This window comes from Rhyacophila brunnea, unplaced genomic scaffold (assembly GCF_057557595.1).
Source record: "Rhyacophila brunnea isolate RB1 unplaced genomic scaffold, BYU_Rbru_1.0 scaffold_8, whole genome shotgun sequence".
In the NCBI taxonomy this organism is placed as follows: domain Eukaryota; kingdom Metazoa; phylum Arthropoda; class Insecta; order Trichoptera; family Rhyacophilidae; genus Rhyacophila; species Rhyacophila brunnea.
In genome coordinates this window covers 29176751-29195831 of record NW_028233350.1, presented here as the reverse complement: position 1 = coordinate 29195831, position 19081 = coordinate 29176751, and the positions used below count along the sequence as shown (strand labels likewise).

General features: G+C 31.8%; 1 protein-coding gene across 1 annotated transcript in view; it reads right to left on the bottom strand.

Moving 5' to 3' along the window:
* The window catches only part of LOC147064107 (semaphorin-2A-like), a 654225-nt gene that overhangs the window by 11966 nt on the left and 623178 nt on the right, over window positions 1-19081 (bottom strand). Inside the window, exon 6 of the mRNA XM_085958708.1 lies at window positions 1101-1331. Coding sequence (XP_085814834.1) covers window positions 1101-1331 — 231 coding nt within the window. The remainder of the gene's footprint in view (window positions 1-1100; window positions 1332-19081) is intronic.

The following is a 19081-nucleotide window of genomic DNA, read 5'->3' as shown; positions in this document are numbered from 1 at the left end:
CAACGCATCGCATCACAGCAAGGGCAAGGGAACATGTAGTGCGAGCCAGGAAATAGCGAGAAAAAAAACGTATCCAATTTTTATGGGCCGAAAGTATGGCGGGGTATAATGGCCATGGATATGGAATATATTGAGAAAAGGCTAACAGTAAACACATCAATGTGCCGAACATTTGGGGATTTATTGGCTTCCCCGAGTAACTAAATCCTCGAAAGGGTAAATTTTGGAAGCGCGTAAGTACCAGCCGAAAGTAAAAATATTGAGGTGGAGCCATCTTATCAAATATTAATTCCATTTTCCAGGCGAGCCATTAAGAGGAAAGTTAACTTTGGACAACAAATTTACGATCAGACATCTTATTATTATTCTGTTATTATTATGTGTTACCGTCTGTAGGTATTATAAATTTATTGTTGAATATTGGATTACAATAAAGGGTTCCCGCCGGATGGGTTCTTTGAAAGTATCGGAATTTTAAATTTAGAACAAAATTATTATTTTGTATTATCGACAACCATTTTGAAATAAAGTAAAAGCACCATTAACTATTCTATGGATATAGTAGACATGTCGGAAAATGTTCATTTATGAAAATTTTCGCAGAATATGAATAGGTACTGTTAGATGTATTATTCCAAGCGAAATTTTCAGTTAATTATCGATTATGATAACTGATAACTAAGCAATATGAATTAATTTTCTATTGATTTGAAAAATTAATATTATATTTTCGTGCATAGTAAAATTGATTGTTATTATTTATATTTATGTTTCCGCTATGACTGTATTTCTTCAAACCCACGCGACGTTGTAATCCACCTACAAACTTTCGATAAAATCTGTTATTCTCAAGCAATAAAACAATATTTTCTTTTAAAAAAAAATATGAAAATAAATCAACAGAAAGGTATTATTAAAATGCATATCTACTTACACCAATTAATTTATCTATCATTGTACTTTCATAGGTCTAAAAGAATACCTATCTATTATTTTTTATCACATAAAATATGACATGTAGGTAATAATCGCTCATAATAAAATGCAAAGGATTTATAATATATATATTAAATGTTGTAAAAGTAAGACATCTGACTTACGTATCTCATCGAAATAGAAGGGGAACTCTCCCGGTATGCTGCAGTTGAGCCTGGCTTTGAGGTAGGTGGCCCAGTTCTGGCTGAGGATGTGCTTGCCTCCGGTGTCCATCTTGCAGATCCTGGCAACTCTGGAGTAGACCGCCTTGCCGCAGTTCATGTACTCTACGGCCGTCTCGCGAAAGAACATGAACACGTAGTCGCCGTTGTCGAAAGAGCCCACGAAATTCGTTTCTGAAAGGCAAATAAAAAAGTTACACGAGAAATATATATATGAAATTATCCAAAAGAAAAAATATCGTGTTCAGAAATTGAAAATTTGAGATTTTGAAAATATCATCATCGCAAAATAACATTTTTTCAAATACAAGCATAAGTTATTATTATTTGAATTAATATTCCTATTGGATGCAGCTGTACACTAATGAAACTAATTAAAGTATGTTCAGCGAGAAATTAGTTTAATTTCAATTACGTAATATAATAGAACACATCGATTTACATTTTACAGCATAAAAGAGACTATGAATTTTGCACTTTTACCCAAAGGTAGAGCTAAATAATCAAAAGATAAAAAGAACTTTTTATATACCACGTTTTTAAATTTTCTCTTGAATCATATAAACTTGACAATGCTATGTATTAATAAATACTTTTTTTGAACTTGATAGAAATACTGAATAAATATAGAATACTGAAATGTCATTTTGACATTTCATATTGATTTCCATAGTAACGCACGTATATATTCATAATTTAGTTGCTAGGACCCCCTTAGCAACCAATAATAGTATTTTACATTTTACAGATTTTTTCCGAAATAACTTTTCATACAAAACAGAATTAACTGAAAATGAATTCAATTCTGCTTAAAGATGGCTAAAAGTATTAAAAGAATGCATTGTCATCGTGTTACGATATATTCTAAAAGTTAGCTAGTCTAGCTAGTCGGGAAGTTAGTTAAATAACAAGATTTGTATTGGACAAACAAGAAAAAAATTGTACTGGACAAACAAGAATACGAGCTAATAAAAACGTGGCAAACATATGGCATCAAGCGGTTTTAAAACTTGTTTTCGACAAATACCGATTTACGTAAGTATGAGAAATTGTCCATACAAAATAAACAACGGAGCTTTTAGAAGGTGTTTACATCAACTTGATTTTTTCTTTTATGGTGTTAGGTAACTGTCAATTCACGGAGAAAATCACAATATTTAGCACCTATTCCACTTTTTTAATAAAATTCTGGACCGGTTTCGTACGCTTCAAAATCTTGAAGTAATTAATAAAATAATATTATCCATTCATAACAAATTTAACAGACTAGTTTATATTCATAAATTGTATAGTACATAGAACCGACTAATCTAAAACTGTGTTGAAAGATGCGAGCGATCGCAATAAGAAATTTACTAAAAATGAATTTGCAGTGAGTAATAACTTAATCATTCGTTTTAGAGATATTTTTTTAGCTTCATTATAATGTATTTAGTGATTCCCAAAGTGAGGGCAATTAAATCCTGTGGGGTACTAGGAGACAGAAGGGTGGGCGCTGACAAGCAGGTGGCAATATGGTCATCAAGAGGGACAAATAATAGAAATCAATCCGTATAATCAATCGTATATCTGAAATTCTGATATACGATTTATTTATACGAAAGTCGTTTAAGGAATTGTAAAATTGAATTAAACTAATTTTATTTAAACATAATAAATAATTAATAATAAATATAACGTAATTTTGAAACATAAAAAACTAACTATACACCTAACTTTAAACAGGTAATTACACCTATTGCTAAATCAACTTTTCAAATAATTGTACAATTTTATAATGTGAAGGAAGATCATACCATTCGATATCTCTCACATTCAAGCTGTCAAGATTATCAGTTATGAATTATGAGACTTTACGCGTGTAAAATAATAAACATAGCATTTTATTGGGTTTTCACCAGTCTGTATGATATATTGTATATTTTAAGTGGTAAAGCTAGGTGGGTACGTGGGATGCTTTTTGGCAGAAGATTAATACATTATTACCACCATAACACTGCGACGGTTGTAAATCGATACATTGTTATAACTAGGTAACCTGACCAAAACGTGTCTTGTTTGATTTTGAATATTATTTTTCGTGAGAAATCATTGGGAAAAAAGTTTCTCTTACAATCGTAGATGGCAATATTGCTATTTGCTTGAAAAACCAAAATGGCAGGATCCGATCGCCACTAGAAGACTCTCTCGCTTGCCATCCTCTGACCAGGCCGGACCTATTTTTACCACGTTTTTATTAGCTCGTATTCTTGTTTGTCCGGTACAGATTTTTTCTTGTGTGTCCAGTGCACATTTTTTCTTATTTGTCCAAGATTTGTATTGGCCGATTGAAGATTTTTAACTAACTTCCCGACTAGCAAGATATTTGAAACTTTTAGAATATATCAGAACACGACGACAATGCATTCTTTTAATACTTTTAGCCATTTTTAAGCAGAATTGAATTCATTTTCAGCTAATTCTGTTTTGTATGGAAAGTTATTATTGTTGGTTGCTAAGGGGGTCGTAGCAACTAAATTATTAATATATACGTGCGTTACTATGGAAATCAATATGAAATGTCAAAATGACATTTCAATATTCTATATTTATTCAGTATTTCTATCAAGTACCTACAATAAAAAGTTTTTATTAATACATAGAATTGTCAAGTTAAAATTTAAAAACGTGGTACTTATATAAAAAGCTCTTTTTATCTTGTAATTATTAACATTAAAGACAGGAGTAACAACATCGACGTGATCATGTGAAAACACAGCCTTGTTTTTTCCGGGGGTTCGTAGGCTATAAGACCATGTTGTCCTTAGACCTTGGTTTTGTAGGTATACTAAATAATAAAAAAAATGTATGAAATTCGTAGTTGTAAGGTTTCTGTTTTAAATGTAAATTGATTATGTACTAAGATAAAACAACACAATGTATATCTATCGATGACATTGTGTTTATTGTATCTTGTTAAATACCTCTTAACATGAAAATCTCGTTTCTATCTAAGGGATAGTAAACATATCCTTAAGTATTATTACATGCCTTTTAATTGTTTTCTTTGTATAATTGCGTTTTATTATAATTTGATTTTCATTGTATCATTTTTACTGTATGTGTGTAGGGAGCGGGGCGCTAAGGCAATATATTGTCTAGATGGGGAAATACGCCGAAAAAGTTTTGCAAAATCTGGTCAAAAAGAAGGCTTTCTTCAACGTCTTTGACTCTAATAATGCTGATGCTGTAATTATAACTTTTGCAGATGTTTCTCTTTTTGTTTTGAACAAAAACAAATAGGACGTTTGGTACCTACTTGCAATAATAGCGAAATCTCATGACGAATCGTATTAAGCGGTGCGTGGAGCGTTATGACTTTTCCATCTTATTCCGTTTTACTTTTCATATCCGCATAGCGCAACGAAAAGCCACCGAACCCTAATTTTTACGACAGCCACCCGCCCAAGAGAGTTTACGCGAAAATTTTATAATCCACACAGACGTAAATAAAGTAAGTAAACAGCAGTAAATAGGCACTCATTTTCAACTTGCCAAGACGACGCAGTGGTACTTTTACCAATTATTAGTATAATACTGAACATTTATTTATTTTTGTTTGTTTATTATCTATTTAAGTGGGCATATAGGTAACGCTAAAAATTAATTAATTACCCAATATTGACCCGTTACTACAATATATGATTAGATATTTGAATTATAGCTATCGACGCCGTTCATTTAAGCCAAAATAAGGTGTAGATGGTGTTGCCATATTTTAAAAGTGGAATTATAGTTAAGGCTATACCTCAGCTGAGGCATAGTCTAAAAAGATCGTGACTAGGCGATGCGCGGATTGCGGGTCGCGGGTGCAAATGACGCAAGCCGAACGAAATATAATTTGTCATAAAAGTTTAACATGCGTCCTTTTATGTTATGTTTATTATTATATTCGTAATAATAATAGTATATTCATTGACATGTTTTCTTTTTCAAGTACATGCGGAACGTTTTTTAGTCATCTTTACATGATTTATGAATATTTTAATCCGACTCCATCACAAAAGAAATTGACATGCGAAAAGGTCGACTATCCTCTCCGAATGGCAACGCGCCGCAAAATTCACTCATGTACGCTCTTAAGTACCGAGACTCCAAAATTATACTATATCGGCAAAAAATATAGTACGCGTTGAATGACCAATACTTTTCTGCATTTTCAAAAAATTACGCGTGAAGTAATTTTATTACGTCTCGATTTTTTAGACAAAAATTCAAGTGTAAGGTAATTAGTTTTCCCGTACAGCTTCAGCGCTATTTTTTAACAACAGCCTACTTTTTTTCGAATTTTCAAAATATAGTATTTTCGGTCTTTTATATCGTACATAGTACGCGAGCCAAAATTATAGTACAAATACTATAATAATCATAGTACGGCTAGCAACGCTGTATGTAGAAAACGGCGAATTAATATAGGTAGGTATAAACACAAATAAAAAATCAAGATACCTAATATTAATTGGAATCATGTTGTTTGGTGTAAACTAGAGAGAGCTCTTATTCGATAATTTAGGAAATCGTTTGTTTCTACCTATATTGATTTATTTATTATACAATATCGATATTTTGAAGAATCGATCTTTTTATAAGAGTTAAAACATCCGTAGTGTACACCGCTATTTAATGATGGAAAGCCACTTTAAATATATAAAAAAAACAGTTTTCATTAAACATAAATCAGAAAATTAAATGTTTATTCTAAATAATATTTTTTCTCATTGAATCGAGTAAGGTGAAGACACATTTTAAATGTAAAACAATAATAAACACATCATAAATACGTATATTAGGTGTCTATTTTACTTAAAATTGATAACATGAATTACAAATAAATGTTATCAATTTAGATCATATAAACCAGGTTCCATCCTGGATCAGAGGGTTAATTGTAATGAAAAAATATAGAAACCTTAGGAAAACAATTCAAAAGAAAAAAAGTCAAGCAATAAGATAAGCAACAGAATATTCTGTATTTTTTATAATTTATAAAAAGTTTACCAACAACTGGAAGGGTTGTATTAATAAAGTTCCTATTTAAAGACGATAATATTTATTTTACAGTTAGTAGCCGTCCGCCAGAAATGTTTATTTCTGTAACAGCCTGCTCTTCCTTCCTCATCTCAACTGTCAACAGAGATTCTGATGAAACTGTCACAAATTAAAAAAGGATAATATTACGTTTTAATAATTAAAACAACTGTCAAAACAGTTTCATATAATTGTTCATGCAAAAGAAAATTTCATGACAGCTTCGAAATCTACGGAGCCGGATAACTCATATGGGCCGTGATTCAAAGGGCTTCGCACGAAATATAATAATATGCCGAACACGTATCCACCATACAAGTTCAACGTAGTAAAAATATTATAACACAATATTATAATAAATGAACTCGTGCTATGATGTAGTCATTAACAGTTTTGCACCGGCGCCCAATTTTAAAAGTTTCGTCAGCGAACATTCTTATTAAGTAGCAGGCATGCCGGTGGTTTGGACTAGTGGATGGGAGATGACTGAAAAAGATTATAAGTAATGCAATTTACGGTGCCAATAATATATGTAGTTATTGACTTTTTATTTTTTTCTAACCAATACCTGATCCAGGTTTCTCCAACCTGTTTATACTTGAGGACCGGAAAAATAGTATAAATATTTCACATAAGTATATACCTACTCATAAACAAAAACTAATGTTTGAATTGTATTTTTTTTATTTGTTTTTAAAATCATACATATCATAACATACAGAATAGTTTGATTGCAAATACAAAAAATGTAATATGAAAATTGAAAGAATCAGAAACCGATCAGTAAATTCTGGAATTTTAAGAAAACATTTAATAGTGCAAGATCTGCTGCTATACATTTGTTAGAATAGTTGATAACCGTGGCTTCAGTATTGTTTCGGATATACGAAATGCTGCATTGACATCCATTCGGTTGCTCTGTTTCGTTTTTATAACTAACATGGTCGACAAACTATTATCAGATGAACAGGTAATTGAAAATGCAAAAAATAAATTAATAGTTTTGTAAGTTATTCTTTTTTTTTATAATGGGCGATAGCTACTTTTTGAACCGTCAGTAAATATCTGCGGGCCGGCGGTTGGGAAACACTACTATAACCTGTGATCTACTTTTTGTTCATTAGGAAAACAAGCATGTGGCACATACAGAGAAAAATTAGATTTAATTTATTGGTACATTTATAAGAATATTTTATGACTGCAAACTCACTATAAATAATAGGAAAAACAAATCCAATATGGATTCGTAGCTGCTGAAGTTATTAACCCGCTTTTCTTAACAACAACATTAAGGAAATAACATAATTTCCTAAGAATCAACATAATATTAATATCAATGACAATGTGAGTAAAAAAAAATCGGTGTGTGTGTGTACCTACTTATGTACGCGCGTTAGAAGTTATACTTCTTTGGCGTAACAAAACAAAAATAAAACTTGTGATAGATTCTTTGACTAGCTCTTAATTATCTTGTTAAATTACACACTCAAGAAAAAAGACCGCTTATTGGAACGCCATTGGTTTATTTCTATACACTTTAACTTATATTATTAAATTAATTATATAATGGTTTCTCGTTGTTTTTATTTTTTAAGTACCAAATGTCACTCTGACGTATAATAGTTTGTTTACGTAAGGAATTGCAAATGGCCGACAATAATAAATTCGCTGCCTAGCCAACGGAACAATTCTAAACTATAATATTATACTGTATAATCTTCACGATTGCAGTGTCATACAATCGGTGGTTCGAATCCAATCGAGTGCGTTTTTTTCTGTGAAAAAATAAATTATGTGTAACATGTCACACGCCAAAAATACATTCGGATCTGATTTCCCAAACGCACCAAAAGAAGTAAAAGGGGGATGATTTTAGCGCCAAGGAATAGTATAAGGTCTTTTCTAAGAACACAAAACACATTGTTGAGACAAGTATTATAATACAGTTCAGAATCGTGGTCATTGATTATTATTGTTGCCGGAAGGAATGGGTATTTGAGCGTAGAATTTCTATCTACGAGGATTATGACTCCATCGCTATAATCATAACCTCTTTGATGAGCCTGACGTCGTCAGATGTATTAAAATCCAACGTCTGCGATAGGCCGCATGGTGACACGTTTGAATGGACAAACATCGATAAAGCGCATCATGTTTAATGCGTCAGAAGGAAAACAGACAAAGAGCGGAAGACCGAGCAAAGTGGAGTTGTCTTCGCCGAAGGATTATCCAGGACTGTAGTTCCAGAAAAGTGCATTTTTTGTTCAAGATTAAATATATATATAATAATATGTAAGTATTAGGTACATATTTCTCAAAGCATTCTAGCTATCGCAGATAACAAATTAATAATAATGCATAAAAGTGAGTTAAATTCATGATTTTATTTGAATCTTTTCCGTTCTTTATTTAGCCTAAAAAATCGTGAAAAACGGTAAATGTAAAAAAAGGTTAACAAAAAGATACAAATACGAGGGTGGGTCAATAAGTCCTTAGAAAAGCCAACAGGTGGCGCGACTAGTACTGTAAGCGGTTTGTTTTCATGCAGCGGCACTACCGATTCAGTATGCTGCAAAGTTTCAATCAGATTGGTCGGGTCGTTGTGTGTTTCTCGTACATTTAAAAAAAAAATTTGCTTGTGGAAAATGGAAAAATGGAAAATGGAGAAAATTGAGTTTAGAGCTGTTATTAAACATTTTAATATAAAAGGGTTAACAGCAAAGGAAATAAAAAATGAGTTGGATTTAGTTCACGGCATATCTGCTCCTTCACTTGCAACTATTTATAACTGGTTAATTGAATTTAAACGTGGTCGTACATCAACAAAGAATGAACCACGCTCAGGACGTCCTGTAGAGGTGACTACACCAGAAATAATCAATAAAATCCACGATATGGTGTTAAGTGACCGAAGATTAAAGTTGAGTGAGATAATTGAGGTTACAGGGATCTCAAAAGGTAGCGTCATTTCTATTTTACATGACAAATTGGGCATGAAAAATATTTCTGCAAGATGGGTGCCGCGTTTGCTCACAGTCGACAATAAACGCAATAGGTTGGTGGCCTCTAAAGCCCTGTTGTCGCTCATGCAACGCAATCCGGATGAATTTTTTCGTCGCTTTGTGACTGTAGATGAAACATGGATACACCACTATACTCCCGAGACGAAAGAACAGTCAAAGCAGTGGATTGCGAAGGCAAACCATGACCAAAGAAGGCGAAAACCGTAAAATCAGCTGGTAAGGTTATGGTTACTGTATTTTGGGATGCACGTGAAATTATTTTCGTTGACTATTTGGAAAAAGGAAAAACAATAACAGGGGATTATTATGCATCTTTATTGGACCAGCTAAAAAACAAAATTGAAGAAAAACGGCCTCATTTAAACAGGAAAAAAATCTTCTTTCATCAGGACAATGCCCGTGTGCACACATGTTTACGATCAATGGCTAAAATTGAAGAATTTAAGTTCGAATTGGTCGACCACCCACCGTATTCGCCAGATTTAGCCCCCAGTGACTTTTTCCTTTTCCCAAACTTAAAAAATGGCTAAGTGGACAAGGTTTTTTTTCAAATGAAGAAGTCATCGATCGGACAAATGCTTATTTTGAGGACCTTCCGAAAACTTATTTTTCTGACGGTTTAAAAAAAATTGAGAAACGTCTTACCAAGTGTATTGAGCTCCAAGAAGATTATGTTGAGAAATAAAAAAAAAATACAAAAATAAAAACTGTTTTAATGGTTTTCTCTAAGGAATTATTGACCCACCCTCGTAGCTTAGCGGTCCCTTCGTCGCTTGTTTCTTTCTAATCCAGCACTGATCCTCTAACAACATAAACCATTAATCTATTATACTTTCACCATCAAAATAATAATCCGCGACCATAATAATTAACCGCAAAGAGGGATAGAGAGAGAAAGGGCCACGTTCCCATTCGCCCGTCTTGCTCGATCAAAGTGTGAAGGCAAATTTTAAACCCTTTGAAAATTTTCACCCCGAGTGACCGAACAGGCGGAAAATCCTTTCAACTTGTTGTATAGGTAGGTTATAGGTATCTACTGCTGCGAGTGAGTACTTCATCTGCTTCATTGGACCGCAAATATCGGCCAGTGTATTTGTTTTATGTCAAGGATTTTTAGAGGAAAATATAATCGCAACCTGAGGAAAATTATTGAGAAATATGTTTATATAATTATTCGCGATGTAATGTAATTAATCATAATCGTTTTATACATCGATTGTTGCCTTTTCTAATTTCTTTAAACAGAAAAATGTCATTCTGTGTTTAAATAAACTTCATGCCGTACCCACACTTTTGCCGAGCCACTCAGTGAGTATCTGCTAATATTTGGCCCAAAAGAGGGGCCAAACACGTCTACCACACTTTTGCGTTCGGTATCACTTGGTTAGTCTCGGCGAGAGTGTAACACGGCATGGAAATTTATTAAAGTACAATCAATAATATACTCATAATATTACAATTCAATAAATAATTATAACACTCGCCTCATATCCGCTGTTCATCGCAGCAGTTTTGCCAACCGTACTATAATTATAGTACAATACTACAATTTTAGGTAAATATACCAAAAATACTATAATTTTTACCCTTTGGTTCAATCAACATAGAAAAAGATGGCAACACTGTCGCAGTACCTCGTCACCGCTCGTTGAAGTTAATCAAAGGGTACGAGAACGAGAGCGATGCGCACAAAGCACATTACTGTCCGACAAGAAGATTTAGGCAATAACCGGAAGTCGCTGGAGTCGAAGTGCGATTAACTAAATAGGAGGGGTTTGTTAGTTCATAGTTTTAACACGTGGACAACTCTTTGATAACCGGAAGTCGTTGCAGTCGAAGTGCGGTTAAAAACGGGAGGGGAAACAGTTTTAACACGTTGCCAAGAAGATCTTGTTCGACAGTAGATGTCTAGTGTCCAAACCGCCACACCTAAAGTTATAGTTGACGGTATCTAGCGCTATGTTCAACGTGTCATGGGTGATATAAGAGTGAAAAATAGCATTCGTACTCGGCACCATAAAATAGACTTATGTCAACAATGAAAATCAATAAAATCAGACGGTTATTATAGAAAATTTAATTTATCTCCGCCATTTTGGAATACAGGTACCTATTCATAGGTAATTTTTTAAAGCGGTTTATTATTTTAAAAATGACCACCAGACCAAAGTTTATACTATACAAAGAGGCATATTTTTTAGCCGTTCCATAATATGTGAACATTTCAAGATTATTGAACGAAATGGCGCACATATAGAATTATAAGTAAATCGTTTGTATAACTAAGTATCTACATTATACCTACACCGAAAATGGGATAAAATAAAAGTGTACTTGTCTTATAAATTAGGAAAGAATACTCATATAAAAGAAGGCCGCATTTTTAAAAAAAAAATTTTAAGTTGGAAATATAAGCATTTGTAGAATATATTACATATTATATAAGTATATATTTAAAAAAAACTCACTTGTACGAGAGCAAAATATTGGAATAATGTAGAATTATGTGGTCGAGTATTCAAAGTTCAAGGCTCAAGGCTAAATAATTATTTGAACTATTCATGTTTTAATATAAATTTCATATTTCAAGTAGGAATAATATTATAATTTGTAATAATATAACCATAACGCCTCTATTAGTTCTTTAGTAGGTAATTTATAAATTGTTAACATGAATTGAAGTTTTGTATTATTTAAAAAAAATTGACCATGCCGATCCCAATTAGATCATATGGGCCTCCACAGGTGGAGGTTTGTATCAACAGATTTTTGTATTTACGAGAAATTGATGTTAGCCACTTGTTCAACCTCTTAAGTCGATACTATGACACAAACACAAATTGAAAACAATATGTGCATTTACCAGACCCAAGGTTCGAACCTAGGACCCACGACATTATAAACCGATGCGTGAGCCGCTCAGCCATCGTGGGTGTATTGGTATTTATTACAGGGAGTAAAAGTTCGGCTCAGATAAATCCATTATGTTGAAACTGTGACTTTATTAACAGTTTAATTATTAACAAATTACTTAGATATCAATGTTAAATGGATTAATGGAATAATTAGAAATGGATCCACGCAGTTATTAACTCCATAATATTCCTCAAGTCCAAATTTCACGTTTGAAGTTAAATATTTTTTCTTTTGTTTTAGTTTTCACAATTTATTATGGAGCAGATGAATATTTTGTTGAAATAACATGTAAGTATTCTATTTTTTTTTTATTATGTCTAGATAAATATACAGAAACACTAAAATACAATAATATAATACTTATACAATTTTTTTCCCTCTTTGATGTTGGTACTATGTATGATTTGAATTGTTCAGTGGGAAAACGTGGCTTTATCCAACAGATTATCAAGGAGTTTTCGTTCAAACAATTCATGGGTTGGGAAAAAACGTAAAAATAAACAAGATTAGAAGATTGGAAGTGGATTCATGCTACATTATCGTAAAAAAAACTTTGATGTTAAAGAAATCCAGTGCTTTGTTGACCCTTTAAAAAGAAACAAATAATACGGACAAAGGGCCTGGATTTGCGCGTATAGACCAAGATATAAAAAAATAAATATACATCTCTAGAAGGTTTTATTTGGTATTTTAAGTGATGTGTAGTAAAGAAACTTATATGAGTGGCACACTATGTGGCAGAAAAGTATTAAAAAAATACTACATACGTACTAGTGTAAACATTTTATTTACAATGACCTACACTACATAATCTCTTTTCTTTTCATCACCCGCTACATCTTTACTGGGCATATACCATGGCTTAAAGAAGGGTAGGCGCTCTTCGTTGTTCTGAGAGTGTTCTATCAGAAACATCTCAAAACCTTGTTGGTGTTCACTAGAGCAGGGATGGCGAACCTATGACACGCGAGCCACCAGTGTCACGCGAATGTTTCATTTTGAAAAGTAAATAAATATAACTATATCTACCTACCTATATTTAAAAAATGTTTTTTTTTATATAAAAAACGTTTTAAAAATAAATATACACTTAAGTGCTTACTTACATATTAATGACAACATAGTCATGCGTATTTTCTTCGGTTTATCATATTATGTTAAGGAGTTTAGGTACCAATCGATGCGCAAACGGAAACGACGAAATTCATGCATAACATAATGACAAATCGCATTGTATAATTTTTTTTTGGTAAATCATTTTAAAGAATAATCATTACGTTTAATATAAATATACGATTGCATAGATCGGTCCTTAGGATCGGGGAGCTAAAAATAAAAATATACAATCAACAAACCTTATGAAATTAATAATTATCGGCAGTCATTCAAATACAATAACCGCTTGTTAATTTACCTGGAAATGGAAAACCATTCAATGATGGAGAATATAATATGAAAGAAGAGTGGTTTAAATGCTTTTACAATCTCTCAAAAACAAGGAAAAAATATTCAAAGAATAAAAGATATGCCTTCATCTAGAAATACGGTAAAAAATAGAATACCAGTAACTCAATTGTAATTTTTAAACCTTTTTAATAGAATTCTTAAGGGGGAAGGTGTTCCATGTCAGCTATTTTCTGGTATTTTCAGAGGTTAAGCCTGAATAGTACGTAAGATTTGTAGAAAAACTATTTATATCATTATGAAGCTTATTCATCGTCAAATATTTATGTAAAACATTTGATAACTACATAAAGTATTTTTATGACGTAAAATAATATTCTTTGAAACCGTGAAACGTGATAATTGAGAACGAAGCCATATTTTTGTGACATTAATAGGCTGTGATGATGACAAATTTTTCCCTTAATTATTATCTCAAACGATTTATTATAGATAGTTGTAATGTTATAAAACATAATGTAGTAAAATATATTCAGTATAATTATAATATTTGCAGTTTCTATTGGTTCTAAATCTAATGGAAGCGAGTGGACATTTTGTTATTTAAATATGCTACAATTATAGACATACGAAATAATATAAAGCTGCGTATCAGAAGGTTTATCATTAATCATTGAATAAATGATGAAATATCTTGTTAGTTATAAATTTGTAATACTAAATAGAGACCTTTTTAAAACAACTGTTTCCACGAAATATTCGACCATCTTGATATCCGCCAGACCCACCTGCGAATTGGTGTATGATGTATGGAATCTTTAGCTGGTATTATTTTAACTTTATATGACCAAAAAAATACGCCAACACACAAGTATTGTACAAAAATATGTTTATAAAAGTGAATGCTACAAATTGAACACAAAAATAGGCGAAACAAACACAAATTCGAACATATTATTCAAAAGGAAAACATATTTTGACATTTGAGGACAAAACAAAAAAAAATCTGAAGAAATTTGTATTTGCGTCAATTCTACGTTATGTCATACTAAATCATACATTATAATTTTTAACACTGTTGCAATCTATTTTGCCTAATATTGCAACATAGCAATCAGTTTTCTGTCCCTTTCTATAACTATCTCCCTCTACATTCAAAATAATTATGATTGTAGTAGGTATGTATTTTATAAATTGTGATAGATTTTATTTTATTTCAGTGACATATATCGGGTCGTCCAGTATTGCCATATCTACTAAAATATTATTGAATTGATATTTTAGTAAATAAGAGAATGAAGTTTTTCACCATTTGTATCTACTATTAGTTTTACTATTTTTATTTAATAAATAATACACATGAGGTTTTACGAATTTCACATTTGTTATTAAACATACTTACATAATTTAGAACACCCCAAACACATCGCGAAGTAAAAATATCTATATTTTTTACTTAGCCAAAATTATGAATCAACATAGGTTAGGTACCTACTGATGTTTATATTACAGAAAATTTAACTTTTACTAAATTATGAATTTGCGAGATTATAATAATACAGATGATTTTAAAGAATACTTTCATCAAATAACATAATAATGGATGCCTGTACTTACATAATATTTTCCAATGTAATTTTTTTTTTAAAAACTAACTTTAATTTCGAAAGTTTAGCCTGGCAATACTATGAACGTCATTTATTTCAGCGGGAATGCGAAATTTTCATCCTCGGTTTTTGACATAGGTACCTAACAATATTATCACAATTATTTATATCGATTGTACTTACAAAAAATGCCACGAACTCACTATCCGATGGCTGGAAGTTCCAAAAAAAGACGTAGGAGAAAAGATGGAAATATTAATACATTAAAAACACAAAGGTTTGAAATTATTATTTTATAATTTGACATAATTATACATAGTTGAAAAAACCACATTTCACAGAAAATTTTGGTTCACAATATTTATTTATCTTGCAAAAGGAAGTTTTGCGTATTACTTATTAATACACACAATTAAGTATAATGATCATTTGTACTTATATTATTTTTATATTATGTTTGTGCCATGTCTTATTCGAAATTAGTGTGTCTGTGACAAAAATTATAATCTGGTACAATAATTAATAGCAGCTATACATTTTGTTTTCTGTTAACTATCTACTAAACTAATATTTTTGAATGTATTATAGTATTGATATATTGCCGAAGACTATGCCTGAGCATGGAAATCCTCAAAGCATACTACCTGAACCAGAATTTCATCCCACATTTGAACACGAACACGAAGAATTTATTATAGAAAATGAAATTGAAGATTCAAGCCCTAAATTCCGTGTAGAAGGCCGTAGAATTATAGACTTTTCATATTTTTTCCAACAACTTCAATTAATTAGCCACCATGATTCTCCATTTAATTGTAATTTATCACATTTAGAAATTTTTGGGGAAAATCGGGATAACTTTAGTAGTACATTTTTTATTCAATGTAAACTTTGTGGTAAAAAATTAAAATTATATACCACTGAAATGAACAAAAACAAAATGAATCTGTGTGACGCATTTGTATCCAGTATAATCAGTATCGGCAGTGGATTTTCAAATCTGGAAGAAATGTGTTCAGCAATTGACGTACCATCGATTACAGCAAGAACATACAGAAAGAGTCAACAGAAGGTGTACGAGTGGTTTGAAGAAACCAAAAATAAGAGTATGGAAAACGCTGCGAAAGAAGAGCGACAACTTGCAATCGAAAATGGTGACGTCGATTCTTCTGGTATTCCCATGATATCAGTTGTTGCAGACGGCTGTTGGTCGAAACGTTCATACAGATGCAATTATTCCGCAGCATCTGGCGCTGCCACGATCATTGGTCAAAGAACCGGAAAGATTTTGTACATGTCAGTGAAAAATAAATATTGCGATTTGTGCGCCAAAGCTAAAAATAAAAATATCCCTGCTCAACAACATAAATGCTTTTTAAATTATACCGGTCCGTCAGGTGGAATGGAATCTACAGCAATATTAGAAGGCTTTAAAGAATCTATTAATACACATGGATTGATTTATTCAAAATTGATTGCTGATGGAGATTCCAGCACATACAAAAAAATTCTTGATTGTCACCCTTATCCGAATGTAACTGTCGAGAAAGTTGAATGTAAAAACCATTTAATTAGAAATTATTGTGGCAAAATAGAGGCATTAACCAAAGACACAAGATATCCCTTGAATGTAAGAAAAATCATTGCGTCAAGAAAAAGACGTCTGCGGAAAGCCGTCATAGGTGCAATCAAGTATAGAAAACTACAAGATAGTACTTTCGAAGAAAAGGTTATCGCTCTGAAAAAAGATTTATTTAATGGACCGCACCATGTTTTTGGAGACCATACTTCTTGTCTACCATATTTTTGTACAAATGAACCAAATACAGAGGACATGCTTGATGTAAATTATGTACCAGCATTAAAAGAATGCAGTCTATTTTCTCAATTAATGATATATAATTCTCGTTTGGTGCTAAATTCAAAAAGTTTAATTTATAATTTTTCTACTAATATTTCAGAATCTTTTAATAACATGATTGCAAAATTTGTAGGCGGCAAGAGAATTAACTACTCTCAAAGACAATCGTACATGGGACGATGTGCAGCGGCGGTAATCGCATTTAATACAAATAAGTTACATTGCACAATTCAAAAACAAGTTTATAAAAATAGCCCAAAAGCCTTCATAAATCGCTTAGAATCAAGAAGGTTGAAAATAAATAAAAAAAAAATAGGAAAATCTTGGCGAAAACCAATACATACTGTTCCTTTATCTAATCCAGATTATGGAGAGAGTTGCCAAAAACCTGATATGGACAAAAATCAATATCAATTGTTAAAAGAAACTTTTTTGAAAAAACTCAAACTGACAAACTATGAGAGGAGGGATATAGAAAGACGCACCGTATTACAATCTGAATGTGCAGAATGGCTAGAAAGGCGACGAAACCTTCTTACTGCCTCTGTTTTTGGTAAGGTGTGTAAGCGGCGAGAAAATACAAAATTTGGGCCTTTGGTAAAACGTTTATTATATAGCCAATCATTAGCCAACGTGAAAGCGGTAAAATATGGTAAAGAAAATGAATCAATAGCTTTACAACAGCTTAGTGTACAAGAACGGATTAAGATTGAGAGATGTGGATTGTTTATCGATGATGTGTATGATTTTATCGGTGCAACGCCAGATGGCATCAGCGATGATGATACAATTATTGAAATAAAATGTCCTTTCTCAGCTGCTGGAATAAGTGCAGATGAAGCTATTGTACAGAAAAAAATTAAATTTTGGAAAGTAGATAAAGACAGGAATATGGTAATAGATAAAAATCACGATTGGTACTTCCAGATTCAGGGGCAGCTTCATATTACTAAGAAAGATGTCTGTTTATTTGGAGTTTGGACGGGACATAATTTTCCTGTTAAAATAGAATTAATCAAAAAAGACGAGACATTTTGGATTGAAAAAAAGATATATCACTTTTATATGAATTGTCTACTGCCAGAAATAGTAGATCCCAGAACCAGTAGATCTATGAATATTAGAGAACCAGAAAGGCTGAATTTCTAAATTTTTATTTTAAATTTTATTATGCTTAATATATTTTCAACAAGTCTATATTACATCACTATTTTATAGTTCATCAAGATATATCTAATTTACTAATATAGTTTACTGTTACGAGACACCCAGAACGAGTGTAATTTTATGAAATTCAAAATAATATGTATACTTACATCTAAATAATGATACCTGATCTTGCTGGCGATTCCACTGCGCCATATTTTGTATAAGCATTCGTCTCTGCAGCCGTGAGTTTTGGTTCCGTGTAAAAAGTACATTTTGTTCTCAAGGTCAAAAACCAAATTGGTTGTGCCAATGGCTTATAACCATTCCTCATAAATGATTATAACTGATATCACCTCATGATCAGTGCCACGCACGAGTTAACTCGCGGGATCTTTTAAACGTCATAACTTCTGAATGAACTGTTTGTGTATATTTTCTTAACAATATTTATCATTTTAGTGTGAAAATATTCACGTTAAACATGTTGATTTGGTAAATTTTCACAAATATTTATCATTCTATTCTTATTTCATATTTTTTAAGGGATTCATTTTATTCCAAAAATAACTGACCTACAAGTACCCACCTGGTAAAAATTGAATTTGGATTGGATGGAATTTCCTAGTAGATGTTCCAACTAAACAACATGACGCTTTCTATATATTATTTACTGTTAGTTTTGAAATTATTGTATTTGAAATAAATAATGTATCAATAATACACATAGAAATCAATAGATATATAAAATAGATATCACAGTTTAAAAATCAGAAAGATCAATGCATATTACCATTGTTTATGTTACAATATAAAACAACATTTATCATTGAACGTAGGTACCAAGAAAAATAGACTTCATTAAAATGTGTCAATATAGTATATACCCGATATAATTAT